Source organism: Lolium rigidum, chromosome 6 (assembly GCF_022539505.1).
Source record: "Lolium rigidum isolate FL_2022 chromosome 6, APGP_CSIRO_Lrig_0.1, whole genome shotgun sequence".
In the NCBI taxonomy this organism is placed as follows: domain Eukaryota; kingdom Viridiplantae; phylum Streptophyta; class Magnoliopsida; order Poales; family Poaceae; genus Lolium; species Lolium rigidum.
In genome coordinates this window covers 290,406,200-290,434,116 of record NC_061513.1, presented here as the reverse complement: position 1 = coordinate 290,434,116, position 27,917 = coordinate 290,406,200, and the positions used below count along the sequence as shown (strand labels likewise).

The 27,917-nt window shown below is 45.3% G+C and overlaps 2 protein-coding genes, 1 long non-coding RNA gene, 3 other non-coding genes and 1 pseudogene across 7 annotated transcripts; 4 read left to right on the top strand and 3 right to left on the bottom strand.

Moving 5' to 3' along the window:
• The first annotated feature begins 384 nt into the window (after positions 1-384).
• LOC124667394 (transcription factor DIVARICATA-like) lies at positions 385-2,757 on the top strand. Its single transcript, XM_047204684.1, has 3 exons — positions 385-673; positions 1,130-1,626; positions 2,010-2,757. The coding sequence occupies exons 2-3, from the start codon at positions 1,157-1,159 to the stop codon at positions 2,455-2,457; spliced, it is 918 nt and encodes a 305-aa protein (XP_047060640.1). The 5' UTR covers positions 385-673; positions 1,130-1,156; the 3' UTR covers positions 2,458-2,757.
• Positions 2,758-4,663: 1,906 nt separating this feature from the next.
• On the bottom strand, positions 4,664-4,735 carry TRNAD-GUC. Its single transcript has one exon. It is a non-coding gene; the product is annotated as a tRNA-Asp (tRNA).
• A 2,089-nt stretch (positions 4,736-6,824) lies between these two features.
• TRNAD-GUC lies at positions 6,825-6,896 on the top strand. Its single transcript has one exon. It is a non-coding gene; the product is annotated as a tRNA-Asp (tRNA).
• Positions 6,897-11,494: 4,598 nt separating this feature from the next.
• Positions 11,495-11,566, bottom strand: TRNAD-GUC. The gene has a single exon. It is a non-coding gene; the product is annotated as a tRNA-Asp (tRNA).
• A 1,125-nt stretch (positions 11,567-12,691) lies between these two features.
• On the bottom strand, positions 12,692-21,058 carry LOC124659987 (annotated as a pseudogene).
• A 501-nt stretch (positions 21,059-21,559) lies between these two features.
• On the top strand, positions 21,560-23,829 carry LOC124659990. 2 transcript variants are annotated; one of them, XR_006989776.1, is made up of 4 exons: positions 21,560-22,064; positions 22,387-22,545; positions 23,301-23,396; positions 23,614-23,829. It is a non-coding gene; the product is annotated as an uncharacterized LOC124659990 (long non-coding RNA). The 2 variants fall into 2 exon arrangements; XR_006989775.1 differs by having other exon boundaries at positions 23,476-23,829.
• A 1,571-nt stretch (positions 23,830-25,400) lies between these two features.
• On the top strand, positions 25,401-27,665 carry LOC124659986 (transcription factor DIVARICATA-like). The gene is made up of 3 exons (XM_047197790.1): positions 25,401-25,504; positions 25,969-26,468; positions 26,873-27,665. Exons 2-3 carry the CDS (start codon positions 25,996-25,998, stop codon positions 27,312-27,314), a joined length of 915 nt encoding a protein of 304 aa, XP_047053746.1. The 5' UTR covers positions 25,401-25,504; positions 25,969-25,995; the 3' UTR covers positions 27,315-27,665.
• Positions 27,666-27,917: the final 252 nt, after the last annotated feature.

Here is a 27,917-nt window from a genome sequence, read left to right as displayed (position 1 = left end):
TGTTCATGGCTCACTAACATGTGGGTCCAAGGAGTGAGAACGACAAATGGCCCATATCTTAATTATAATTGGAAATATGCATCAATTGGTGCATATTGGGGTCATAGCCTTTTTTAGCTTCTGACAGAATCTTTTAGGCAAAAAATACTTCAGGGGATGGAAAAAAAAAGTCCAGATCGAGAAAAGAACGCAAATAGCCCAGCATTAAGCCGATGACAAATATGCAAAATTGTTGTATTAGACAATATAAAATGGTGTAAAGTATATATTATGTGATGAGAGAGGTTTCATGTCAGAGAAATACTTTGGGGTCAAGTAGCATATCAGTAGTGGAGGTAAAAGAAAGAGAGAGAAGCCAAGAACAATTCCAAGTGCGCATATTCATCCATGCGTGTGTGTGTGTGTGAGCACGCACGCACAAAGTTGCCGTCGCAGTCTATCCGGGTATATATACACCGCCAAAAGTCGGCCACGAGCTCCACCCAATCACCAGCTGACACTCTCCCCCCTCCTTTCTCCCCCAAGAACTCTCCCCCTGGCTGGAGATCCGTCTCTTTTCCAGTGCTCACAAAGAGGAGCTCGCCTGCTCGGAAATTGACAATCATCTGAGCAATTACCGAGGGAGATCGCCTTCTTTTTCTCCAGCCGACGAGCAGGAGATCGGCCACAGGAGGTGAGTGGTTTTGATTACTTGGAGCTGCTCCTTGATTTCAGTCTTAGGTTCTGCTTATGTGTCTTTGGTCCCTGCTACTGCTGTCTGGGGCTGAAATTTCGATTCTTTCCTGGCGAATTCGGCGAATTCGTGGCCGGCGAGACGTGAATTTCGTTTTTGGGTGGAGCTGTTCACGGTTCTGGTTGTGTTTGGGGATGAAATGGTTTTTGTTTGGACGGTTATGAGGTTGGTGCGGTACCACTGTTCTCGAGTCCAATCAAGCTTGCTACCTCATCTCGCAGAGAGATTCCACTCAATTTTTTCTTCTAACCCAAATCTCTCCTCCGATTCCGCGTCTACCTTATCCGATTCGCATCGGCTCGAGAGATCATAGTATCAACGAATTCCTGAGCTGTTATCTGAATCCCAACCGTTTGTAAATGATCTGACCATAAAAGCTGTGTGATTTTCTTGCAGCGAGCTGAGCTACCCTGACCCGAGCTGATGATGAGGGACGCGTGGATGGAGGTGATGCCGGCGATGGACCACTACGCGTCCACCCGGGGCGGCAGCGGCGGGTGGTTCATGCCGGCGCGGGCCTGGACGGCGGACGAGAACAAGCAGTTCGAGCAGGCGCTGGCCGGTCTGGACCTGGGCTCCCCGGACTGGGAGAGGGTGGCGCGCGAAACGGGGAAGACGGTCGGCGAGGTCGTCACCCACTTCAAGGACCTCGAGGTCGACGTCCTCCAGATCGAGTCCGGCATGGTGCCCTTCCCAGTCTACGCCGCCGGCGGCGCCGCGGCTGCGGCCGCCGCCTTTACCCTGCAGTGGGACGGCGGTCATGGGGGAGCGGCCGGCGACTTCCGGCACGGGTACCGGTTCGGCGCCGGCTGCGGCGGCGGGAAGCGGCACGGCGGCCGCACGGCGGAGCAGGAGCGCAAGAAGGGCGTGCCGTGGACAGAGGAGGAGCATAAGTGAGTACTGCTAACCATCACAGCTGCTGCAGCTCCACTTGCGAGTTGTGAGAGTGATTGCTCTGCTCATCACCAGCGAGATGAATTTACTTTCTTGAAATTCACAATCATTCGATAGGCTTTGCATCATCAGATGGGTATGGTAGCCTTTTAAAAACTTTGGAAATTGGAATGATTCAACCATGAAAAACCACAATTTGGAAGTTAATAGTAGTAGTTGTCTTAAATGCTCACTAGAATTTCAGACAGCCATGGCTTGATCTATGATTAGACATATAGTAACTACCATTAATCCAGCCTGATCATGATCAACACTATAACTAGCAAGAATTTCATGATCAACACTAGTTGCTGAAGCAGATCATGCATTCTTTCCTTGCCAGATTGTTCCTGCTAGGCCTCAAGAAGTACGGCAAAGGGGATTGGAGGAACATCTCGCGCAACTTCGTGCAAACCAGGACGCCGACGCAGGTTGCCAGCCACGCGCAGAAGTACTTCATCAGGCTCAGCTCGGGGGGCGGCAAGGACAAGAGGAGGTCCAGCATCCACGACATTACCACGGTGCACCTCACCGACGACCGACCCCCCTCGCCGCCATCATCCTTGATCAACCAGTCCAGCGCACCGGCTCCAAGCTCAGCAGCGACAGGGCAGTTCTCTCTGCCGGCTGGTGACACCAAGCAGCAGCACAGCGGCGGGGCGAATGCACCATTCAGTTCACCGGGCCGGACGCTCGGGCTGCCGAATTACGCCATGGGTTTGCAAGATCAAGGTCTGCAGTGTGGTCCTCTGCATGATCAGCTGGCCGCCAACCGGAGTATGCTGTACTAGGTGCCATCGGCCGATCTCCACTTGGCGCCGCCGGCCATGGGTCAGATGTCTAGTGTAATATGCCATTGCTGTAGCTTCTTCTTCACTACCTGTATTATTATTCAAGTAATTAATTATGGGGAGTTTTCGGAACATAGCAGAGAGGTATGCATGCCGGTGATGATGCTTGCCACTAGCAGTCCATAATTGTTGGTGTTGATACTCACAGAGAATGTAAGGAAAAGGATGTCAAGAACTTGATGCTCTAGTAATTTCAGACACTGAGTGCCAGTGCTCAATACTGATCATGTACATTATCAAGTGGACTTGCTCTCAGTTTTCAATCTTCATAGATCATGCTTTCTCACAGATACTTATCCAGTCATCAGTTGGTGCTTGCACCATCTCATGTTTGTATATATATCGCTTCAGATAGACTGAAATGAGTTTGCAGTGAGTCATTCAGCATTACTTCCCATTCTCATCTGGTCAACTTTTTATTTACGACTGCCCTCTGCATTGCTTATGTGCAATTCAGTCCCATACAGATGGTGTAATAATTTCTCTCTAGCTCACTACTGCTAATGATGCTGGTTCCACCAGACCATGAAACTGGGAAATGAGTCAGACTTGCACTACATTTGGCATCTCATGCTTTGGCTGCCTGCTTTATTTCCCATCAACTTTTGCAAAATCTTTCCTGCCTCCTTTTTGGGCCCTGTTCTTTGCCTCATTCAGGAAGGCATCCACACATAGATATGAAGGGCAGATCCTTGTGCAACAGTGCGTAGAATAGTACAACAGAGAGCAGCACTTAGGCATCCACAAAATGTTTTTTGCCAACTTGTGTGGGTGGGTGCTTGTGCTTTTCTGTCCTCACTTTCTGCAAGTTGCAGTGCAGGAACACAAGATCACTCACTAAGCTCTCTGATGATCATCATCATGATGGAGGAGGCACTGCTGGATAGAAGCTTCTGGGTGTGATGGATGTGCATGGTTGCTGCTGCTTCAAGCAGCATTTCTTCCGGCCTGCTGCCTTTCCATACCACCTGCTGATGGTTCTTTTCTTTGCAATATCACATTATACATCTTTGTTACTATATTTTTATGGAGATATCCATCCGTTTCATTTTAGTCGACAAAAGTGGGGAACATGGTTTTCGTCGACGACACGACTTCTCGCATTATTTTCCTCAACATAAAACATGCGTTCCTTTTGTTGTTGCTGTTTAAAACTGACTTCCGTCTCACGGAACGGAATCATGGACAAATCGACATACCCCGTGCCATCCTTAGAATTAGAAGTGACTTAACAGGTAAGCTTTTTCGCATTATTTTTTACACTAGCTAGTTCTGATGGTTGCGCTGACAAGAGAAACATCATTATTTTCCATGTAAACTCAAAGATGGGGCCTCAAAAGGAACAAGTTCTCCAAGAATGTTACACCACAGTCCACATTGCCTGGCAGAACAGTTACACCATCTTTCTCTTTGTGAACTCAAAAATGAGACCCATAAAAAGGAACCAGTTCTCCAAGAATAGTAGTAACTCCACATTGACTGTCACGACGTTGGCGGTGTCAGACTGATGAACCTCCTGCATCCATCCATCCTGGAGGCTGGAGGACTCTATAACCAAAACAAGCCGGTGAGCTTTCTGGTGCAGAGAATGTGGTGTGGCGCACTGCAAGTCTACACCTACCAGAATCTGAGGATGTGAGAAACCAGAAGGAAGAACACTCATCAGGACAGGAAGGACAGATGGCAGATGGCCATGGCAATGTGAGAACCAGAAGGAAGAACAGTCATCAGGACAGGAAAGACAGATGGCAAAGCATCGAGCAGGACATGAGCCAATAATGGTAGCATTATTGGGCTTAATGGAAACGGTTCAGGTGGACCTTGCGCCCCCATAGACCTTTCCACAAAAAAATAATGGTAAGCCTTCCAATAATAGATAGATCATCCCTCTTTTCAAAGCATCTCACTCACCTTGATGAACATTGATGATGAAGATCTCTAGCTAACTAAATTGCCCCTGATGTCCATTTTCAGACAAAGCTAGATACTACTTGAGGCTTCAAAAAAGTGGTCGTGGCTTCAAGTGGTCTTTCCATTCCACCTGATAATGGTTCTTTTCTTCCTCAGCGTGGTTCCTCCATCAGGAGAAGGGGTGAACAGGGAACTGTAAGTGCTCAAGAAAAAGTAAACTCTGTAACAACAAAAACGCCGTTGCCGGGGATCGAACCCGGGTCACCCGCGTGACAGGCGGGAATACTTACCACTATACTACAACGACTTGATTTGATTTAATGGCAAACATCGTTTAGACAAAACATTATGTTTAACCAAGTTAATTACCACGGCGAGAGAGAAAGTATATATTTGATGTTGCTACCTACGTCCATAAACTCACATCAAGTTATCCATATCAAGATATAACAACAATGTGACAAATATACACGAAATATCGCCATATACGACATGCATTCTTCATTTTTTCGGGCAACAATACACCACAATTAATGTGTGTCAAAACCGCGTGGCATAATTAAGTGGTAATCAAGCCGAACAGAATGCATGTCAAAAAAGTTGTCAGTAGGAGAGATAAGCTATGGAAGATATTCCTACATGTTGTGTCGGTGCAACGACTTCATGTTTGTCTAACATTTTCAAATGGAGAAAAGAATCTTTGTCAAACATTACTGAACTTAAGGCAGGAAGCCAAACTAAACAATTACGCCATTTCCCGGATCAAAATCGGGTCATCCGGGAAACGAGCATGCCAACTAACCAATATGATGACTTGAAATTCAAATTTAACCAACTAAGTATATTCTGTAAATCTATTTTCTGTCCAGCAAACAAAACAGTTCTACAGGTTCCATGCACAGTCACGTAGCCGGACAATTTTCGAGATTCCAACAAGCCATGTGGCCTAGTTTGCTTCCCTATGGGGCGCCTCCAAATGCAGAAAATTTGTTGAAAACTGAACGGTTGACCCCATTTGGCATTAAAAGCGAAATCCATTTCTCATATCTTTAATCTATCTCTAATTTGTGTACACCATTGAGTTGTTTTCTCAATGAGGGCTTTAAAGACAAATCCCCCGTAATTCATTTGGACGAAGCTTTTTTTTGGCATCGATAGCCATCACATTATAATATTTCTAGCCTTTGCAGTGCAGAATGAGGCTTTACTTCTAAAATATCGTCATAATAAGTGTTATAATATAGCATATATATGGATGCATGTGGTTACTTTTGGTGGAAAGATGTTTTCCAAGTTATCTCTAATTTATAGAGGGATTGCAAAATGTGAGATAATTTCTGGAATTTCAATTTTGCTATGGATAGAGAATTATGCCCCTGATGTATACCCAAGATCTTTCTCTTTTGCTAGAGCTGAGAATGTCTTTGCACAACACTTTCTTGACCTCCGTTGAGCTATCTACAAACTTAGATTCGTCTCTCTCCTCAGGCTTTGGATGTGCTGAGGGATCTTCAGTCCCACGTGGTTCACATTTCTCTGAACACTCAGAAGCATGATAAGTGGGCATATGCGTGCGGCTCTGAAAAATTATAGTGCCATAACTGTTGGGTGTCAGACTAGTGAACCTTCCGCATCCATCCATCCATCCGCGATGATTCGGATGAACAAAAATGTCTGGTGAACTTTCTGTTGCAGCCAAGGTGTTGTGGTGCGTTGCAACTGGGTACCAAGCTTAGCTCAGCACGTACCAAATCGGCCATCAGAACATACTCTGTCATTCCGGCACCTGCATGGCGTAGTGATGGAGAAAAATGAACTAATTTTCAATGACATTATCAATTTGAATAAAGCTAGTTCATTTTAAAAAAAAAAACTAGACTGGCAAAGTGTACCCTAAAGGTGACCCACTTCTATCTCTAGTGAAGCGAGTCTACTAGTCACAACAACCATCCATGAGATGTTAGGAAAGAAAAAAAAGACTAGATGCCAAATAGCAAAAAAAAAATATTCACGGACCGCATAGGGATCACAATAAGTAGTAGTGTTCAATAATGGATTATCTCTTTCTGATATTTTCATAAATATGTTGCTGTACCACATTTTCCATGTGGGTAATAAGGGATTATGAGATTATCTCTTCAATTGATTAGTATTCTCTTTCCCATGCACACATGTTAAATCACACAAACAGCATAATTTATCTAGACCCTTATCTGGAGAGCACATCCATCTTCATCGTTGTCCTTGAAACCTTGATGAACCATGTCCTGGTAGTTCTCAGGCATGCATGTGATCTTTCCACCTGATTGCATATAATTCTTCTCCTTCCTGAGATTATCCTCACAGCCGTCAAGTAAAAATATATATTGAATCTATTTGCAACTGTTTCAAGCAGAGTCGTTGTAGTATAGTGGTAAGTATTCCCGCCTGTCACGCGGGTGACCCGGGTTCGATCCCCGGCAACGGCGTCTTAATTTTTGCCTGAACAAACAGGCCGGGCCTCCTTTTTTGTGCTTAATAACTCGGGTTTTCTTCAAACATCTCACCGATGATAACCTCTTTTTTTTTGGCGAAAATTTCACGGATCTACTAATAAGGAAAATTTTGCTACGGGACATCGTTATTTTCCGACGTTTGCTGAAACACACCAAAAGTCATCAGTAGCAGTACAAATTGACCCAAAAGTAATAAAAATTACAAGTAGATCTTTCGACCACCTAGCGACGACTACAAACATTGACGTCAGTCGAAGGCGCGCCGCTGTCCTCGCCCCTCCATATCCAGAGTCGGGCAAGCTTGTCGTAGTAGAGCTTGTTGTAGTACGAGAAGTCGTCGTGCTAAGGTCCCAAAGAACCAGCGCACCAGAGCAGCAATTGTCGCCAAAGATGACAACTGTTGATCGGAACAGACCGACCTAAAACCACACCAACGAACATGAAAACCGATCGGATCCCGCGAGATCCATCGGGCACATGACTCCGCACGCCCTCCGTTGATGCTAGACGCACCACTAGAGCGAGGATAGAGCGGGAAGAACCTTATTCTGACATCAAGATGGAGCCGCCGCCTCACTATCTCGAAGAAGACACTGAAAATAACCTAACAAAGAACGAGAACCCTCCCGCCGACGAGAGGCCGTGGTCCGCCACACCTCCAAGACCCTAAGGCCACCTGAGACGAAGGATCAGCAGCGTCGCTGGCGAGGGGACAGAACCCTAGATGGGTTTAACCTCTTCCTCCTGTACACACCCACGCAAATCTGAATTCTCAATCCTTCACCTACTCGCACATGGGCATGTCGCGCACCGATTATTTTGCACGTGGACGATGACAATGACAAATGTTAAAGCATCCCCAGCGTTGGGCTCCCTAGGCCGAAATTCGGCCCTATTTAGCGCCAGATGGATGTAATTTTTGGCCTGGAAAGTCCATTTTCCCAGCGCGAGCCTAGGATGGATGAACTTTTTTGATAAATAACGGTGAATTCGGACAAAACAAAGTGAAATTTGTTTAAACATAAGCGAAATTTAAAGATTTAACATACGTAGGCGAGTTCGTACATATATAGGCCGAATCCGTACATATATTTGAATTCGGCCAGATGGAAACATAAACTAAAAGTAATAAACTACTACATGTCGTTGTTGCTCGAGTTCCCGGCGTTCGACGTTGCCGGCGGCATCCCTAGGGGGGAGTTGCCGCCTTCGATGTGCGCGAGCACACGGGCGAGCGTGCGGCCCGACGCACCCCACCAGCAGCGGCGACCGGCGGCGTTGTTCGCTGGAGGAGGGGGAGGACCGTCGTACGCTGCGAGTTCACGCCGGAGGAGGGGGAGGACCGTCGTACGCTGCGAGTTCCCGTTCGTGCCGGAGACGGAAGAACTCGTTCCAGGCGTCGTAGTTGTTGGCGCGGTATCGCTCCTCCGCGCGCTGCTCGTCGGTGAAGGTGACCAGCACAGCATCGATAGCGGTGTCGAGCTCGTCGCCTCCCACCGGAAGTGGCGGGATCGGGACTCCCCCCGCGCTCAGGCACCATCCTCCGGGCACGCGGAAGTCCGGCGGAGCCGGGTAGCTCGCCATGTGCAGGAGTTCCGCCTCCCACTGGTGTAGGGAACGGCGGTCGAAGCCGTTGTTCGCCGCGCCATGGCCCGCCATTGCTCGCTGGTGGAGGTGGATTGGGAAAAGGAGACAGGGCTGGGGAGAGGAGGGAGACGGCGGTGGTGAATGCGGCGAGACGCGGTAGGTTCCGCGATAAATAGAGGGTGCCGCGCGTGAATCCGAGGCGACGGCGCGTGGAAGCAACGCGTCCGACGAAGTCTGACCGGCGGCAGGCTTTTGAAGCGCGCGGAAGATGATTGGCCTCTGTCGCCGACAAGTCGGGGCCACCATCCGCGCGGGAAGTTTTCTCGGCGTTTCCCGCGCTTTCGTTTCGTCCGGAGTCCCCGAGCACTCCCCGGGGGCCGGGATGACCTGGGCTCGCCGGACGGATGAAAGCCCAAATCTTGGCGAAACGAGGTTCCAGGGGCACGGCTGAACCGTTTTCGTCCATCCAGATAAAGAAAAAGATCCTGGGCTTCCCGGGGAGACAGCTGGAGATGCTCTGAGCTGCAGCTTTCAATCTTTCATCCGGACCAGTTCCATCAGGCTACAGTGTCCATGCCCGATACTGTTTGCAGGAGGAACAACACCCAAATGGCCCTCCAAGCTGTCTGCCCCGTTTTAGATGCCAGCACCCGTTGCATTCCAAGGCGACTGTAGCAGATCCAACTTCTTTGAAGGCCCTCTATCAGGCTACAGTACCCATGATCGCTTCTTTCAATGCTACTATCAATTCAGGTAGTTAGATATCATAATCATGGCTGTTCATCAAGGTGCATGAGGTGTTTCAGAAACGAGGGGAGGACTCTTTCTGTTTCGGGAGTGCACTGGCGCACTGCTACCATTATGGTCTCCTGCCTGCATGCCTGGTTGCCACTTGTAGTCCTATCCTGATGAGCTTTCTTCCTTATGGTTTCTCACATAATCATAAAAATAATTAACTTCTTATAATAACATCAAATTTATTTTAACAATAGTTTAAGATATGCACATAGTTTAAGAAAAACTTAAACCATCAATTTGATAAACAAAATATAAATTATGTATCCCAAATACCATTGTATTTTACATATGAGTAGAGTAACTGTTAGTCACAGGCTAGTCAATTAATGTCTACTCGCAGATCAACAGCAAATCTGCATGAGCAAGCATATTACGGCAATTGTTAGAGACTGCAGTTTCATTGCTCCGTTTAAACTTCTCTAAATTTGAGCACAGCTCCAGCATCAACAAATTTGCGTGAAAGCAAAAAACTCAAAACCAAAAAGTTAGAAACAGACAATGCCAGTTTCACAAATCTAGTTTCTTCTCAGCTTCACTGATGACCTGCAGTTGCTCGAGAAAAGCGGTGAGTTTTCTCATGTCCTCCTCTTGGACACTCGGTGGAGCCTTCTCCCTGTAACCGGATGCGTCCATCTTCTGGGACAAGGTATGCTGCAGCCTGCGTGTATGGATAAGAAACAAAGTTATTACCAATGCGCTGCCACCTTAGTGCTGAATATTTACTGTCGAAAACGGTCGGACAAGTGCGGTGAACAAGTTCTATGGAACGTTACCCGCATGGATTGGAGATTTGGTGAACTTGCAATTTCTGCAGCTAAACCATAACATGTTTTATGGGGATATTCCAATCAGCGTCACTAATCTTATACTACTTCACCACTTCAGTTTAGCAAGCAACAATATATCAGGATCAATTCCGTCTTCCTTGTCAAAATTAATAGCAATGACCCTAGAACATCCAGGCAGACTTGGACCGGAATGGTATATTCAAGAGGGTAGGAACAGGAATGTTTTGTCACTGGTGATGAAGCAACAAGAGCTTAGGTATGGTGCAGCTGCAGTTAACGAGATGGTTGGCATTGACTTGTCACTCAACCACCTAACTGGTGGAATTCCAGATGAGATAACTTCTCTTAAAGGACTGCTGAATTTAAATTTATCATGGAATCACCTCAGCGGAAATATTCCTATATGAAGATCGGAGATATGAAATCACTGGAATCACTCGACTTATCAAGGAACAACCTTTCAGGTGAAATTCCATCAAGCTTGTCAGATTTGACGTATCTAGCTCATTGGACTTGTCACATGACAATCTTGCGGGCGGGATTCCGATAGGACGTCAACTTGACACCCTCTACAACGAGAATCCGTCCATGTACAGCGGAAATCTTGGTCTATGCGGGCCTCCTCTTGAAAAGAATTGCCCAGGCAACAATGCACCACATCATGATAATCAGAAGAGAATTGAAAATGATTATGATTCAGTCTTGTTCTTCTACTTTGGGCTAACGGCTGGCTTTGCGGCGGGACTCTGGGTTGTTTTCTGTGCTCTACTGTTCAAAAGAGGATGGAGGATTGCTTATTTCCATCTCTTTGACAAGCTATATGACAATATGTACGTACTTGCTGTTGTTACTTGGGGAAGGATAACCAGTAAGGCAACTGCAAGTTAAGGTTGTGTGCTAAATAAAATAAAGCTGGCCTGATGCTGGTGTCTACTATTGAAGTATATCAATGAATGAAGGTGAATAAGTATTTATTAGCTTGTACAAGTTTTTGTGTAATACGAACTTGTTTATGTGTGTGACTGTTATTGGTTTGTACTCGTGGGTCATGTTAACCCCAGTCATGTTGGCTTTTTGATATGTTCCCTTTTCCTGTTGATGCTTCACAATCTGGAACTGAATAAGTTGTCTGTAGACTTTTTTTTCTAGAATATAACCTAAAAGGTGTATCATTAGGGGTGGAAACAGATCAAATTTAGATCAGATAGTGTCTTTCCCATATATATTTTTATATATTCAAAACAAATTAATACAAATATTTGGTAGTCCGCTATCCGTGCCGTCGGTGAGATGTTTCCCATATATATTTTTATCATCGGTGAGATGTTTGAAGAAAACCCGTGTTATTAAGCGAAAAAATGAAGGCCACGGCCAGTTTGTTCAGCAGCAAAAATTGGGCGCCGTTGCCGGGGATCGAACCCGGGTCACCCGCGTGACAGGCGGGAATACTTACCACTATACTACAACGACTCAATTTGATTAAATTTTATATATTTAAAATATATAATTTGACTTCGTATCTGGCTGTGAGGAATATCTCACTAACAAGGGATATAGGCAATCATCAGGTGGAAACATCAAGAATTGTGATTCCCTGTTTCGACCTTGAGAAGTTTCCTTTTCCTATTTGCCATTTGGTCTAATTTTGTTCTTAATAGATAGGATTGTTGTGAGTCGACTCGTTGCACTAGAGACACAAGTGGGTCATCTTTCGGTACCCTCTATCCTTTTTTTTTAATGAACTAGATTTTCCAAATTGATAATATCATTGAAAAAGTTATTTCATTTTCCTCTATCTAAATAAGGTAGAGTGTACCCTACAGATGGCACACTTGCATCTTGCTGATGTGCTGCCGAAATGGCAGAGGAGAGGACTATGCCCCGATGGCCAAAGCACACAACAGCTAGGCTTGGGAAGTCATGACCACATGAGCGCCACCTTGCGCCGTCAATTACAATTATTACACTATTAATATGCAATATTTGTCATACAAAATTGTTTAACATACTCCCTCAGGTATTGTTCAACATACTCCCTCAGGGATAGTTTAACTCGCACTTGCATCTTATGATGTGCTGCCGAAATGGATGGAGTATGCCCCGATGGCCAATGCACACAACATCTAGGCTTTGGGAGTCATGAACACATGAGTGCCACCCGCACCACCCATTACAATTATTACACTATTAATACGAAATATTTGAGATACACAATTGTTTAACATACTCCCTCAGGTATAGTTTACAGTGCATGCAGTTAGTTTATAAAACTTCGCCCATTAGTTTGATCACCAAAATATAAATTATATATATACCCCAAAAATTATGACATTGGATACTTCTTCTGAATATGAATCCAGCGGTATATATGGCATATATCTTATATTTTGGTGATAAAATTGATGATCACAAAGTGTCATTGAAGAAGTGTGGTATCAAACCCGCACGACAATTGTTACAGACTGGAGTTTCATTGTTCCATTTAAACTTCTATAAATGCGAGCACAGCTCCACCATCCACAAATTTGCGTGGAAGCAAACTCAAACCAAAAAAAAAAGGTCAGTTCAAAATTAATAGAAACAGACAGCCGGCTTCAAACATTGCCAGTTTCACAAATCTAGTTTCTTCTCAGCTTCACCAATGACCTGCAGTTGCTCAAGGAAAGCAGTGAGTTTTCTCATGTCCTCCTCTTGGACATTCGGTGGAGCCTTCTCTCTGTAACCGGATGCGTCCATCTTCTGGGAAAGGGCATGCTGCAGCCTGCGTGCATGGATAAGAAACAAAGTTATTACCACCTTAGCACTGAATATTTATTGTCGAAAACGGTCAGACATAAGGTATGAAGGCTTTACTTTTGAATTTCATCTCTCTTTTTCCTTAGTTTTTCAAGCTCCACTTCTGCATTCAGAGCCCCTTGAAGCTGAAGGTATACAGTCAGATCCTTGTTCACAACAGCAGTTGAACAGTCTGGTGGAGTTTCATCACTCTCTGTCAGAATCTGAAAATTTTCCAACATCAGATCAGTACTTTTGGTCCAACCCATGAAAAGGCTGAAGTCAAACTAGGTGAACTGATTATCTGGCAATAATCAAGTTATTTGAGATAATATTTCAGCATAAATTTAAATCCATAAAGGAGAAACTGGTTGCAGGTTGTAAGAAAAGAATGCCCAGACATTTCACTAATAAAACAGAAACAACACGACTAAATTAGGAAATGTAAGGTAAAGACCTTGAGCGATGATACAGAAGAAAGAGACACGGCTAGAGATTGATAGCATTGAACAGTGGCAGCAATATCTTGTCCTCGACAAAGTGCAAAAGCAGGTCGCCTGCTCATGAGAAAATAAGCAATAAGACAATGTTTTTTGCAAGCACTGGCATATATCATGCATAGTATAGAATAAATATAAATCCCAGTTAGACAACCATATATACACACCTTTCATTTGTATCTGTTGGTGGCTTCAGAGATCTAAGTTTGTTCACAGTATCCAAGACAACATCAATTTCACTTTCAAGTTTATCATCTGCCCATTCCTGTCAGAAACAACAATAGTTTTCCACTGGTAAATAGGTATTCAAATGTGACGCCGTCTGTACTTACAGTAAGGCATGAAAAATTACCGTAACTACAGATGGATATTCTGTTATCATAATGGAATTTTTCCTGCAAGATTCTTTGGGCTGAGGAAGACGCTGCCAGAGTTCTTCTGTTACATAAGGCATGAATGGGTGGAGCAGGCGCAAACCAGTGTCGAGGCAAACCCATAGGGCATCTCTACAAGCAGCTCTTGCTGAATCGAACTCTTGAGAGTCATTGAAGAAGTACGGTTTCACAGCTTCTATAAATACATCACATAGCTGGTACTGCCACCATGAGTATATAGCAGACGTTGCATCAGCAAACTTGTATGCTTCTAATGAGGTTACAGTCTTGCCAATAGCCTTATTAAGTACTGAGAGTATCCATTTGCAGATTGGAGGCATTGGAGACACAACAATAGTAGCCGGTGGAGTGTAATGATCACCAAGCTTGCCCATTGCAAATCGAATAGCATTCCACAATTTATTGCACCATTGCCGATATCCAACAACCCTCTTGATATCCAGATTTATCTTGTCAGACTGCAAAACAAAAGAGATTCTATAAAAAGATGAACCAGAAGCTTACACAACAGAAACTCAAATGGGTTTGACTATAACCTGGGAAGTGTAAGAAATCAGTGCGAAACGTAGCGCATCAGTGCCACATTCAGCAATGCCATCAGGAAAATCTTTCTTCTTCCCTTCTCTTGCAATGATTAGTTCATTTGGATCCAGGTTGCCTTCTTCCAAACGTTTGAGGAGCTCTTCAAGTGTCGCACCATTTATCACCTCGAGGGGTCAACGACGTTACCAAGTGACTTGGACATTTTGCGGCCATGTGCATCGCGGATCATAGGATGCAAATAGACCTGCGAAAGAGGGTGCAATCATGACCAAGGACGCAAGCCAACTAAAGCATATATTCAACTACAATTTCCCATGTATTCTAGGGTAGTTTAAAACTGAACTGAAGCTTAATTAGGCTGGTTAATAAGTAGTTTCAGAAATAAAAGGTAAAGTTGACGAGTTTATGCATTTAATACAACATGGTAGTCTTAATCAAGCATATGGTACCCTCCGCCAAAGGAAGATGATGACAAACTGCGAGTAACTTAGTTGAAAATTAACTAGCTACACAGAGCTCATTCAGGAAGTTTCTTGGTCCATTCAACAAGTATCTGGGGACCTTATAGTGCACTATATTATTACGCAATCACACTCGTACTCATATTGCCAAGAACAAAGGTACCCCATATGTTCAACTTTTTATAAGCTACAGAGTTCGATCAGAATTAAACTAGAATAGCCAGTAGAGACAAATGGTAGAGCAGCAAATAATGCAAAATGGGGTGGTTCATCAATCCATTCGACAAAATATCTAGAAAATATATGTTACATAATTTTGTCAGAAAATGATGCCTATGAAGTAACTGCAAATATTAAATGTAGTCCCTCCGTTCCATGGAACTTGTCTAGGGTTTTTCAAAATTTAGATGTATCTAGATGCTATTTAGTGTCTACGTACATCCGAATCTAGACAAATTTCAGACAACTTTCGTGGGGCGGCGGGAGTAGGTTGCTTCAATTTTGGACATATGAGATTTTAACATAGTTGTACAGTTACACTAAAGCACAGTTTCAGCATGTTGAGGCCTCAAGGGAGCATATAAGGCAGAGATAGCTATCAGCTAAAGAGTATACAGCATGAATCAGATACGTATATTAGATCACAACAATTGTGTAAAACAGTACAGTTTAATTGGCAGAAATAGCATTTGTGAGATTACCTTCTGAAATGGCACATCGCCACCAAGTTGCATGCCCATCATAACCATCCGTGCCACCCAGAAGAAGAGAATATCAAGTCCAGTTTCAAGTACTGAACCAGGGTAGAAAGCACGAAGATCAGCAGTATCATCTGGCCAACCAAGGACTGTCAATGGGAAAAGACCAGATGAAAACCACGTATCCAGAACATCAGGGTCTTGATTTAACTGGAATTTCTTTCCTGGATACTTTTTCTGTGCCTCGAGGATCGCATCACACTCATTTCGTGCGACGATCCAACGGTCATTGTCAGATCCCAGATCATTCAATTGATCATCCTCTAGTGTCACATACCACGCAGGTACACGATGTCCCCACCAGAGTTGCCTTGAAACACACCAATCACGTATATTTTCAAGCCATCTGCAAGGACAATGGTGGACAGATCATGTTTCTTCACATTTTATTACTTTGTTAGGAAATCTGCAAGAGGTGGCACGTTCCTGAACTAGGTAAAAGAAGACAAAATATACCTGTACCAGTCTTGTTCATATTGTTGCGGAATTATCTCAATTTTTCCAGACCTTACAGCATCAAGACCTGACTTTGCCATCGTATGGCAATTGACAAACCATTGGGGTTTTAGCATAGGTTCCACTATATCATTACTTCTTGAACAATGGCCCAAACTCATTTCATTCTTCTTCGTTTCCTTGTACAAGCCCTTAATTAGCAGAACAAAAAATTGTTATTCCAGAACTCAGAACTACTCAGGTAAATCCAAATTGAAATGAAATAAAATAAGGAAAGGCAAGAAAGATAAAGTCTAAAGTGATAAAATATCAAAGATAATAGTTGATCACTGGTTTCCACAGGTATGCAAATTATATTTCTACGAAATGAGAACAATTATTATGGATATGCAATCAAAATGGCATAACTGAACAAGTCTTCAAGCAACATTTACATTAATAAAGTACCAAAAGACATACTTCTCAGAAAAAGGAATGCTGTACAATCTCTAGTACTGAGGTTATGGACTAAATTAACCAAAACAGTTAAGGAAAATCATGTCAAAAGTAGATGTGTTTATTCAAGAATCAATATAGCTTACATGAGCTGTTCTTTGTAGCAAGTGTTGGCAAAATAGAATTGTGAATATTACGCTACAAAGTTCACGATATTTAAATGTAGTGACCTTGGGATTCCAATGAAGTTTTGTATGACATATTGACATGACATAAAAAAAAAATACTAAACCAGCAGTCCAGCACAAAGATCCAATAACCATTCTTTAAATACTATACTAGCTCCGTTCTAAACTACAAACATTTTGGTAGACATGGACCAGACTTTGTATGATTATAGGGCCCGACTGAGGATGTGACGATGGAAACAGCAAATGCGGACCGTCAGATGATTAGAATCAAATGGCTGAGAATAAGCGATGATGTGGTCTCACCACAAAGCTATGTACAATGCTTATTGCACAGTTCATAAGAAATATTACTGTGAGTACAGTATAACTAACTATCATCACTTTTGAATAGCACACATGGACTCATAGTTGAGGAGATCAATGCAAGTTACGTAGTTTTCTCAACTAGTAGTAGTCCACCATCTAACAGTCATAATAGGTATGCTACCCATCCTGTTCCCAGTTCCACTAGGAGTAGTTCTCAACTTCTCATTTGCTACAACAGTCAATGTGTATTTGTCTATTTGACATATCCCCATTCAAATGTTGTTGTTACTAATATTATCCTAGACAAGTGTGTCAACACTTCTTTTCAAGTCAACCACACAGCCAAACAGAGCAAACTTATATTGCACTATGCCCCAAGGAAAAAAGATGAACAACTGCACCCACTTATGAGAACCGCCTATGGAAAGAAAGTGATGAAGCATAAAAAGGGAGCTGCCTGTGCAGATAGACTACCATAAATTACTCTTAGTAGGGTTTTAGAACTTTTACTTTATATAAGAAGATATAGGTTTGGAACAGAGGTTATAGATCATAAACTTTACGAAACACTAACTAAATGAAACTGGTAAATGGTAATACCTTTTCCTTCAGTGCATCAATAACAGCAACCCGAGCAGAAAATCTTGGCATTCCTTCAAATTGTGCACCTCCATTGCTGTTTATGTTTCCATCGTCTGTGAAGATATTGATGAACTCCAGGTTGTGTCGTTTTCCAACCTCAAAGTCATTTGGATCATGGGCAGGTGTAATCTGCATACGATGCACGCAAGAATAAAGGCTAAGAGGGTAACATATGCACGAGTCCAACTAGGAAAAAAGATATTCTCCCTCCAACCCAAAATAACTTGCTCAACTAAAATGCGTTTATATACTTCCGTGTCTAGACAAAGTTGAGAAGTTGAGCAAGTTATTTTTCGACGGAGGGAGTAGATAATTAAGTCAGTCCTTGGGATTATAACCTACCTTGACAGCCCCAGTACCGAAAGTGGGATCCACTAACACAGCATCGCAGATTATTTTGAGTTTCCGGCCATTGAAGGGGTGAATTGCATGCTTTCCATGCAGATGCTTATACCTTTTATCCTCAGGATGAACAGCAATTGCGGTATCACCAAGCATTGTTTCAATTCTTGTTGTTGCAACAATAATCTCACCAAGTCCTTCTTCAAGAGGATAGGCAAAAGATATCAACACACCAAACTGTACAGGAGTGGCATAACCAGGGACCTTCAGCATGGTTTCGTCTTTAAGCTCTAAATGGTCAACCTGAGAAAATAGCATTTTTAAATTAAGAGGTCAATCTTAGTCGAGTGTGTGATATCAATCTGATATTTTATAGACAAAAATACAATAAGCTTCAGCAACCTCTATGTCAGATATTGCTGTTCGAAGTGTGCAATCCCAATTCACAAGGCGATAGTCTCTGCAAAGGACCAAATCATATATAAGAGGTTAAAAAACCATGGTTGGCTATTGAATGACATGGAGATGATAGTAAAAAAACACTAACATTTACCGCAACAGAGAGGAGAGGAAACTAACCTATAAATTAGGCCATCTTTGTGCAACCTGACAAAAGCCTCAGTTACAGCTTTTGATCTTTGCTCATCCATTGTGAAACACTGACGCACAGGTTAAGATCAAGTTGTAATTTCTGAGTAACAAACAAAAGAGTATAGACAATGTGCTACTCATGTACATTTGCTTAAGTACAAAACATAGGACTATACCTCACGGGACCAATCAAGCGAGGCCCCAAGCCTACGTAATTGACCCAATATGGTACCGCCATACTGATCTTTCCATTTCAGAACCTGTTCAGAAGTTGGTAACAGCAAATTAAATAAACAAGAAAGAATACATCCAATTGGAATCAAATTAAGATCACTATGATTCTCACATCATCACTGGTTGAACCGGTACTCACTATCGATTTTCATTTTTTCCCGGTAAAGAATATCGATTTTCATAACTACATCGGATGTTGCACCCATTGCCATTATTAGCATTTCATAATACAAAGGTGATAGTTAAACACTTCAATGATTTATGAACGAAAGCACAAACAAGACAGGACAACAACAAAAATAACCATGTCTTAAGGGAAAAAGTGCTTACTTCAGATATGAATTTGTCACGGCCTAAGTCATGCCTTGTCAGCTCCTTTTCACGCATTAGCTTCTTTTCTACTACAACCTGGCTTAAGATAACAGATTGTTAAATCAAATTCATTACTCCAAACACATGTGAAGTGTAAAAAAACAAAACAGAGGTACAGAGTCTACAGTGCTCTTAGTTGAGAGGATAATGCAAGTTGGAATCAATACAAAATAATTACATTTGTTCAACATCACATACGATTTAATTTATTTTGCTAAAAGGAAAAAGTCTGATAAAGACAAGGTAAACTATTCTGCCAAGATCTTTACAGAAACTAAAATATCCATGTGTCCGTTTCTTCTATTTTGATGCATGCAAAATTGGTCTTCCACTAAAGTAAGGCAGTAACACGGGATGAAACATATAGTAGGTGTTAAAGGTGTTGCAAATATTAGGGTGAAATTATTTGCTCAGATTGCAAGCATAACATACACTAACAGGACCTAAATCCACTGTTGAAAGCTTTAGTTTAGTGGTGGCACATCAACAACTAACACTGTGAGCATGGTGTGTGGACGGACGTATGTTTCATAAATTGAATGACAGCAAGTGCCACCAAAGAAGTTATAAGGAACTCAATTGTACTATCAATATGTCCTCCAAAGGATGAAATTCGGCTGATAGTGAACGAAGGCTAAAATACAGACCTGTGTAGCAATGCCAGCATGGTCCACTCCTGGGACCCACAGAGCATTATAGCCTGACATTCTCCGCCAGCGTATCATAGCATCCTACATTATTAAGATGTGCAAGGAGATTAAAATCATTGTGTCCTGAATGGGCAGTGTTAAAATGGCATATAGGTCTCTCATATCTGAAAGCATGACCATGAATACCTCTATAGCCACTGTAAGTGCATGGCCTATGTGAAGCGCTCCAGTCACATTCGGAGGTGGTAGAACCTGAAATGAAATAACTTAGAACTTCTGCTGGCAAGAAACCCAAATTTCTGCTATATTTTTTTGGTAGAGACGCTAGTGACTCCGTAAGACACAGTTTGCTAGCTCAGGTTAGCATCCTGCTTGAACATTACGAGATGCTAGGGACTTACTATAACAAAGGGTGGTTTTGAGCTTGCAGGGTCTGCCCCGAAATATCCTGCTGATTCCCACCAGGCATACCACCTACATTATGAAAAACAAGGTACAGAGTCCAGCCAAGATGCTACGAATCCTAAGTTGGAGAGGAGCGAACCAGCAGCTTACGATTTCTCAACTGCACTTGGGCTATATTGCTTGGCCATTTGAGGCGCAAGCGACTTCTTCTCCCCGCTTGGGGTCTCAGGGTCAACGAAATCCTCGGGATTCTCATCCTCCGCAGCTTTCTTCTTTTGCTTCTTCTCGCTCTTCTTAGGTCCATCCGAAGCAGCCTGAGCCTGCAGAGAGACGAACCGAAATCATCAGCGCGAAACCATCGCAACCAAGCATTTCAGTGCCAAATTGATTTGGTGGCGAAGTCGCACGCAACCTGGAGCCTAGCCGCCTCCTTTTGCTTTGCCTTGAGTTTCTTCTCCTCCTTCTCTCTTGCCTGCAGGAGGTAGAACACCCAGAACCATGAGCGATACGTACGCAGCAAATAATTCCATCCTGGGAACTAGGATTGAACTAGCTCCAGCAACGGCAAAAACCACCACAGATGGCTACGTTTTGAACATTGACTAGCAGTTAACACAGCAAATAATTTCATCCTGGGATTGAACTAGCTCCCAGGAACGGCTAAAACCACTACAGATGGCTAAGTTGTGAACATTGGCCGGCACCAGCACGAGAATGAATGGAATTCGCAAAAGCAGGCCACACGCAGGCATACCTTCTGCTCTTTCTTCTGCTTCCGCTCCCGTTCCAGCTCCAGCTCCTTGTCGTCAAGCTGCTGCTCGCATCAGCAGCACGAGTCAGAGAGAGAAATCGGATGATCACGGGGGTCCGTCGACTCGGGAACGCGGGGTTACCTTCTCCATGGCGAGGGGTCGGGGCGGCGAACAGGCGGTTGCCGGCGTGGGGGGTGCGGCGGCGGCGGCGGCGCTGTGCCTTGCGCTTGCGGGCTTGCGCGCGGCTGCCGGCGCCCTGGGCCGGGCCGGGTGGGGTGGAGCCGACGCGCGGTGGTTTGGCGGCGGCGCTTGTGCCGGCCGGCGCCTTGGGTTGGAGATGTGGCGGCGGTAGCGAACTATGGCCGGTTAGGGTTCTGCCGGATTATGGTACAGTATGTTTGAATTACCACCAAATTTTTGTGTTAGATTTTTTTAGATAGTTGCTAATTTTTTGACATCAGTTTATTTTTTCGGGAAATCTAATTCGTGCCTGGGCACTTTCTGGCTTTACAAAGTGCTCACCTCTTTCGCGCGTCCGATGTTGATCGTGTGGTTGCTGTGGGCGGGACAACCAGGACCACGCGACTTCATGCTTTAGAACCCCGATTGAACACATCCTAAATTCCCGATTCCCCTTTCTTCTCAGTCCCCTTATCCTCTCGTCTCTCACACACAAGAGAAAGAGGAGAAGCGGATCTCGCCGGCCATCGGGAGGGATGGCCGCCGACGGCCCCGACGCGGATTCGCCGCGCTCTGGCCTGCTTCGAGCACCTCTCTCTACCTTCTCGCCGCCCCCCGCGCCGAGGCCGCTGACATCTGCGCCGTCCCCGCCTTCCGATTCCACTACACCGTGAGGGTGATCCTCTTCGCCTTCTTCCGCGCCTACCTCGTCACCGCCGACGTTGCCAACCTCCAGTTCGTGCTCGCCGCCACCGTCCCATTCGTAATACTCCCGGTGGTGTCCCTCCTAAGGGACGACTTCGAGCCCGCCTTTGGGAACAACGACAGTGGAGGAGGGGCGAGGAGGATAAGGCGTCGGAGGACGGGGGATGGAGAAGAAGGATGGTGACGTCAAGACCGGGCCGACGCTCCGACGTCGAGACCGTGCAGACTCGGAGGAGGCTTCGGTCCGCTCCTCCCTGTCTCGGTTGTTTGGCTAGGTGAGCTCCAGCTTCTCCCGCTTTCTCTCCGCTCTATCTCTCCACCTGCTGCTAGTGTTATAGTCCTGCTCGTGCGTGGCCTTTGCTACCACTTCACTGCTTTGTGCCTGTTGTTGTTGTTTGTTGCTGGCGTGATGTGCTACTGCAACTATGCTACAGAGTACTACATGTGCGTAGCTGTTTGCTGCTGATGTACTGTTGCCTGCTTGACTGCTTACTACGTATGTCTAGTATATCTGTTGTTTTTATTTTAACACATCGGGTGATCATTTTGTGTACCTTGTGAACTTAAAGTCTCTAATACAATTAGTGTCAACGGCAGTGAGCAGCTGAGGAGGGGCGTCAATGGCGCAGACTGGGGATTGACGCATCCGAGCTGGGTGGTTGTGTTGAGAGGATTTATTCGGTGGTGCGGCCTCGCGGTTCGACACCGGCGAGATGGGCGGCGGACCTCAGAGCAGTCATTGAAGGCGATTTGAGAGTAGGTTCATTTAGGTAGTTATCCATGTAGTTTTTTTCAATAATTACATACATTTGACGCCAAAAACAATGTGTATGATTTAAATTATTTGTGTGGATATACGAGGGGTTCTCTGAATTTTGCGCTTTGGGTGTATTTTTTCATATATGTAAAAATTGCATATAAAATACATGCATAAAATTTAGAGAATACTACTTGTAGGTTAGGTTTCTCACATGATGTAAATACCGAATTTAGAATACATGCCATGTGTTAGTAACACTAGTTTGTAGGTTTTCCTCAAAAAAAAAAAAGAGACAAGTTTGTAGGTCCTGTTTCTCACAGGATGTAAAATTTGCATATAAATACATGCAATGTGTTAGACTTAGAGAATACTAGTTTTGTGGGTTGTATTTATCTTATCATAGGATGTAAAAATTGCTCCTAAAATACATGCTACTCTCTTAAAGAATACTAGTTGCATTTTTCCACAGTATGTATTTATTGCACCTAAAGCACATGCCTTTTTGTTATCAATATTATCCCTAGGATGTATTTTTCTCCTATATGCAAAGTGCAACATCTCCCACTGTTATACGTTTGAATCTGAGTGCATGTATCTTCTGGAGACTAGCTAACTGATTCTGCACTCCATTATCATTATTATTTTTGAAGCTTCCAATTCCATCCTCTATGAAGCTCTACCGCATTTTCCTGCCCTTCTCTGTTGTTTATTTTGACTGGTGAGAAATTCTGTGGGATGTGATGCGTTGCAGGGTCACCTTCTCGAGGATCGTCGAGAGGAAATCGACGGGGGACTTCTCTGGCGTGCCATACAACATGACGTTGCTCAGCTGCCTCTTATTGGCATGGTAACTATCCCGCAGCCAATACTTGATCTTCACAGTCTTGCACTCTTTATTTCATCATTGGTTTTCTTTATTCTTCAAGCTATCTTTTGTGTGAGCTACTGATGCAAGGATGGCACTGGTTGTAAGTACCAGTGATACTGCAGATTGCAAGATTCTTTAGTGAGGAAGTCTGATGGTGATATGACTAGACAGTAATTAGCACTGTATTTTCTTGTAGATTTTGTCCTCAACCATCGGCAGCTTAGCATGGTAGTTGTCTGATGTAGACCACACATGCAGATGGGTTTGAGAATGTGGATTGAACCCGTAAGCTGGGAACTAGTTTGGATGGGTTTGGGTGGAAAATTGTTGTAGTTTGGTTTGGTCTGGATCCTAGTATGCAGCTTTTAGTTTGGTTTGGATCGGTTGCTACACACGTGTTTGTAAAATTTGGGTTGGATTGGTTCTGGTTTTGAAATTATTCCCAGCCGTAACAGCAAGGGATCATCTGATTTTTTGCTTCAACAGTAAGTGAACATGTGCATATGGATGTAGTATTGTTATGTCCTTATTGTATCATATGATGTATATTTCTTGAAGTTTTGGTCAGATTAAACAATAGGCTTCTTTCCTGATTTTTTTTATTCAACATGATGTATTTTCATGATCATATTGTGCATACGGGATGTATTATTATATCACAGGAAGTACTTTTGCATCCCTTGAAGTTTTGCTTCACATTAGACAGTATACAACTTTTACTATGGTTGGGGAATTTAGAAGCCGTTCAAGCCACATAATCTGACGGTGGAAAAAATAGTAGTACCAGAAAGTACTAGAAAATAAGTACTAGAAAGTACAGAAAAGTACTGGAATTATTGATTTATATTAATTTAATGGAAGGGTAGTTAGGTAATTTCGCGTCAGATGGTATCTCTCCTCTCCTTGACTTCAGTCTTCATCCATTACGGCGTTGCGCCATGGAGCTGCCACCGCCATGGAGCCGCCACCGCCATGTGCCCTTCCTGCGTCGCTGCCCTGCCGCCTGCGCCCTCTCTCCCCTCCCACCGCCACCCCTCCCCGCCGGCATACTGCTTCGACGCCCTTTCGCGCTCGGTCACCTCCACCAACCTCTAGCCCATGCAAAAAATCCCCTTTCCGGCAGCCCTCTCCGGCCGCCACTCCGGCACAGTGCTGGCCGACGGCCGCGCCTTGTGCCGTGCCGCACGGTATTTGTTTGTTTCCCAGGACGACGTGCTCCGTCAGCGAGGCGTGGAGCTCTCCAACGTCCTCCACTTCACCCCCGTGAACCGCCGGGGCTAGGCAGAAGAGGTGGAGCCGGCTGTAGCCGCCGAGCGCGTCGTAGAAGCTGCGGGTGTTCGGGCTCGCCGGACGACTAGATGTCGGTGTTACATGTCGGAGGCAGTGCTCCTCTCAGACAGCGTCCCGGTGTGGCGCCGAACCAGGTCAGAGGAGGTGGAGCCGGCGGTAGCCGTCAAGCGGCGTGTCGAAGCTGCGGGTGGCCGGCACGCTGTGTGGCCAGATGCCGGCGCGTCGTGGCGGATGTACTGGAGGCGTTGAACACGACGATCAGTGTCCCGTCCACTGCAGTATTTTTTTGGTTCAGCCTTCGAGTTGCAAGGCCATGTGCAGTAAGAATGGTTGTTTGGGCAGTGGATCCACATCCTGAATGGGGGATGCTGCATATACAGTTTCGAACTCAGTTTTTGACATTCTACTAGTCTGAATGACATTTGCACGACGCGGACGAGCTCGATTGTGAGCAGGCGAGGCAGCCGAGCTCCTAGGTGAGGAAGACGATCCGAGGCTGTCCGTAGGTGTAGGATTATTGTCCGAGGAGCGGTGGATGCGGAGGCGGAGCGCTGTCCGCGCCGCGTCAGCGAGTGGTTGGGCGTCGCGTAGGCGAGCTGCTGGGCGTGTTCTGCTTCCGACGAGTAGCGGCGGCGGCGGCGGATACGAAACGGAGACGAGGCAGGGGCGGCGCGTCTAGCGACGGACTAGTCGCAAAGAGGAGCTCGCCTGCTCGGAAATTGACAATCATCTGAGCAATTACCGAGGAGATCACCTTCTTTTTCTCCAGCCGACTAGCAGGAGATCGGCCACAGGAGGTGAGTGATTTTGATTTCTTGGAGCTGCTCCGTGATTTCAGTCTTAAGTTTCTGCTTATGTGTCTTTGGTCCCTGCTACTGCTGTCTGGGGCTGAAATTTCGCTTCTTTCCTGCCGAATTCGGCGAATTCGTGACCGGCGAGACGTGAATTTCGTTTTTGGGTGGAGCTGTTCACGGTTCTGGTTGGTGTTTGGGGATGAAATGGTTTTTGTTTGGACGGTTATGAGGTTGGTGCGGTGCTACTGTTCTCGAGTCCAATCAAGCTTGCTACCTCATCTCGCAGAGAGATTGCACTCAACCTTTTCTTCTAACCCAAATCTCACCTCCAATTCCGCGTCTACCTTATCCGATTCGCATCGACTGGAGAGATCATAGTATCAACGAATTCCTGAGCTGTTATCTGAATCCCAAGTTTTTGTTACGGTAGACGATCTGACCATAAAAGCTGTGTGATTTTCTTGCAGCGAGCTGAGCTACCCTGACCCGAGCTGATGATGAGGGACGCGTGGATGGAGGTGATGCCGGCGATGGACCACTACGCGTCCACCCGGGGCGGCAGCGGCAGCGGGTGGTTCATGCCGGCGCGGGCCTGGACGGCGGACGAGAACAAGAAGTTCGAGCGGGCGCTGGCCTGGCTGGACCTGGGCTCCCCGGACTGGGAGGGGGTGGCGCGCGCCACGGGGAAGACGGTCGGCGAGGTCGTCACCCACTTCAAGGACCTCGAGGTCGACGTCCTCCAGATCGAGTCCGGCATGGTGCCCTTCCCAGTCTACGCCGCCGGCGGCGCCGCGGCTGCGGCGGCCGCCTTCACCCTGCAGTGGGACGGCGGCCATGGGGGAGCGGCCGGCGACTTCCGGCACGGGTACCGGTTCGGCGCCGGCTGCGGCGGCGGGAAGCGGCACGGCGGCCGCACGGCGGAGCAGGAGCGCAAGAAGGGCGTGCCGTGGACCGAGGAGGAGCACAAGTGAGTACTACTGCTAACCATCACAGCCACTTGTGAGTTGTGAGAGTGATTGCTCTGCTCATCACCAGCGAGATGATTTTCCTTTCTTGAAATTCACAATCATTCGATAGGCTTTGCATCATCAGATGGGTATAGTAGCCTTTTAAAAACTTTGGAAATTGGAATGATTCAACCATGAAAAACCACAATTTGAGACACTATAGCTAGCTAGAATTTCATGATCAACACTAGTTAATAGTTGCCTTAAATGCTAACTAGAATTTCAGACAGCCATGTAGCTTGATCTAGTATGATTAGATATAACTACCATTAATCCAGCCTGGTCATGATCCACACTATAGCTAGCAAGAATTTCATGATCAACACTAGTCCCTGAAGCTGATCATGCATTGTTCTCTGGTCAGGTTATTCCTGCTAGGCCTGAAGAAGTACGGCAAAGGGGATTGGAGGAACATCTCGCGCAACTTCGTGCAAACCAGGACGCCGACGCAGGTCGCCAGCCACGCGCAGAAGTACTTCATCAGGCTCAGCTCGGGGGGCGGCAAGGACAAGAGGAGGTCCAGCATCCACGACATTACCACGGTGCACCTCACCGACGACCGACCCCCCTCGCCGCCATCATCCTTGATCAACCAGTCCAGCGCACCGGCTCCAAGTTCCGCAGCAACAGGGCAGTTCTCTCTGCCGGCTGGTGACACCAAGCAGCAGCAGCAGCACAGCGGACCCTTCAGCTCACCGGGACGGACACTCGGGGTGCCGAATTACGCCATGGGTTTGCAAGATCAAGGTCTGCAGTGCGGCCCTCTGCATGATCAGCTGGCCGCGAACCGGAGTATGCTGTACTAGGTGCCATCGGCCGATCAGATCACCACTTGGCGCCGCCGGCCACGGGGTCAGATGTCTAGTGTAATATCGCATTGCTGTAGCTTCTTCTTCACTACCTGTATTATTATTGAAGTAATTAATTATGGGGAGTTTTCGGAACATAGCAGAGAGGTATGCATGCCGGTGATGATGCTTGCCACTAGTCCATAATTGTTGGTGTTGATACTCACAGAGAATGTAAGGAAAAGGATGTCAAGAACTTGATGCTCTAGTAATTTCAGACACTGAGTGCCAGTGCTCAATACTGATCATGTACATTATCAAGTGGACTTGCTCTCAGTTTTCAATCTTCATGGATCATGCTTTCTCACAGATACTTATCCAGTCATCAGTTGGTGCTTGCACCATCTCATGTTTGTATATATATCGCTTCAGATAGACTGAAATGAGTTTGCAGTGAGTCATTCAGCATTACTTCCCATTCTCATCTGGTCAAATTTTTTTATGGTTGCCCTCTGCATTGCTTATGTGCAATTCAGTCCCATACAGATGGTGTAATAATTTCTCTCTAGCTCACTACTGCCAATGATGCTGGTTCCACCAGACCATGAAACTGGGAAATGA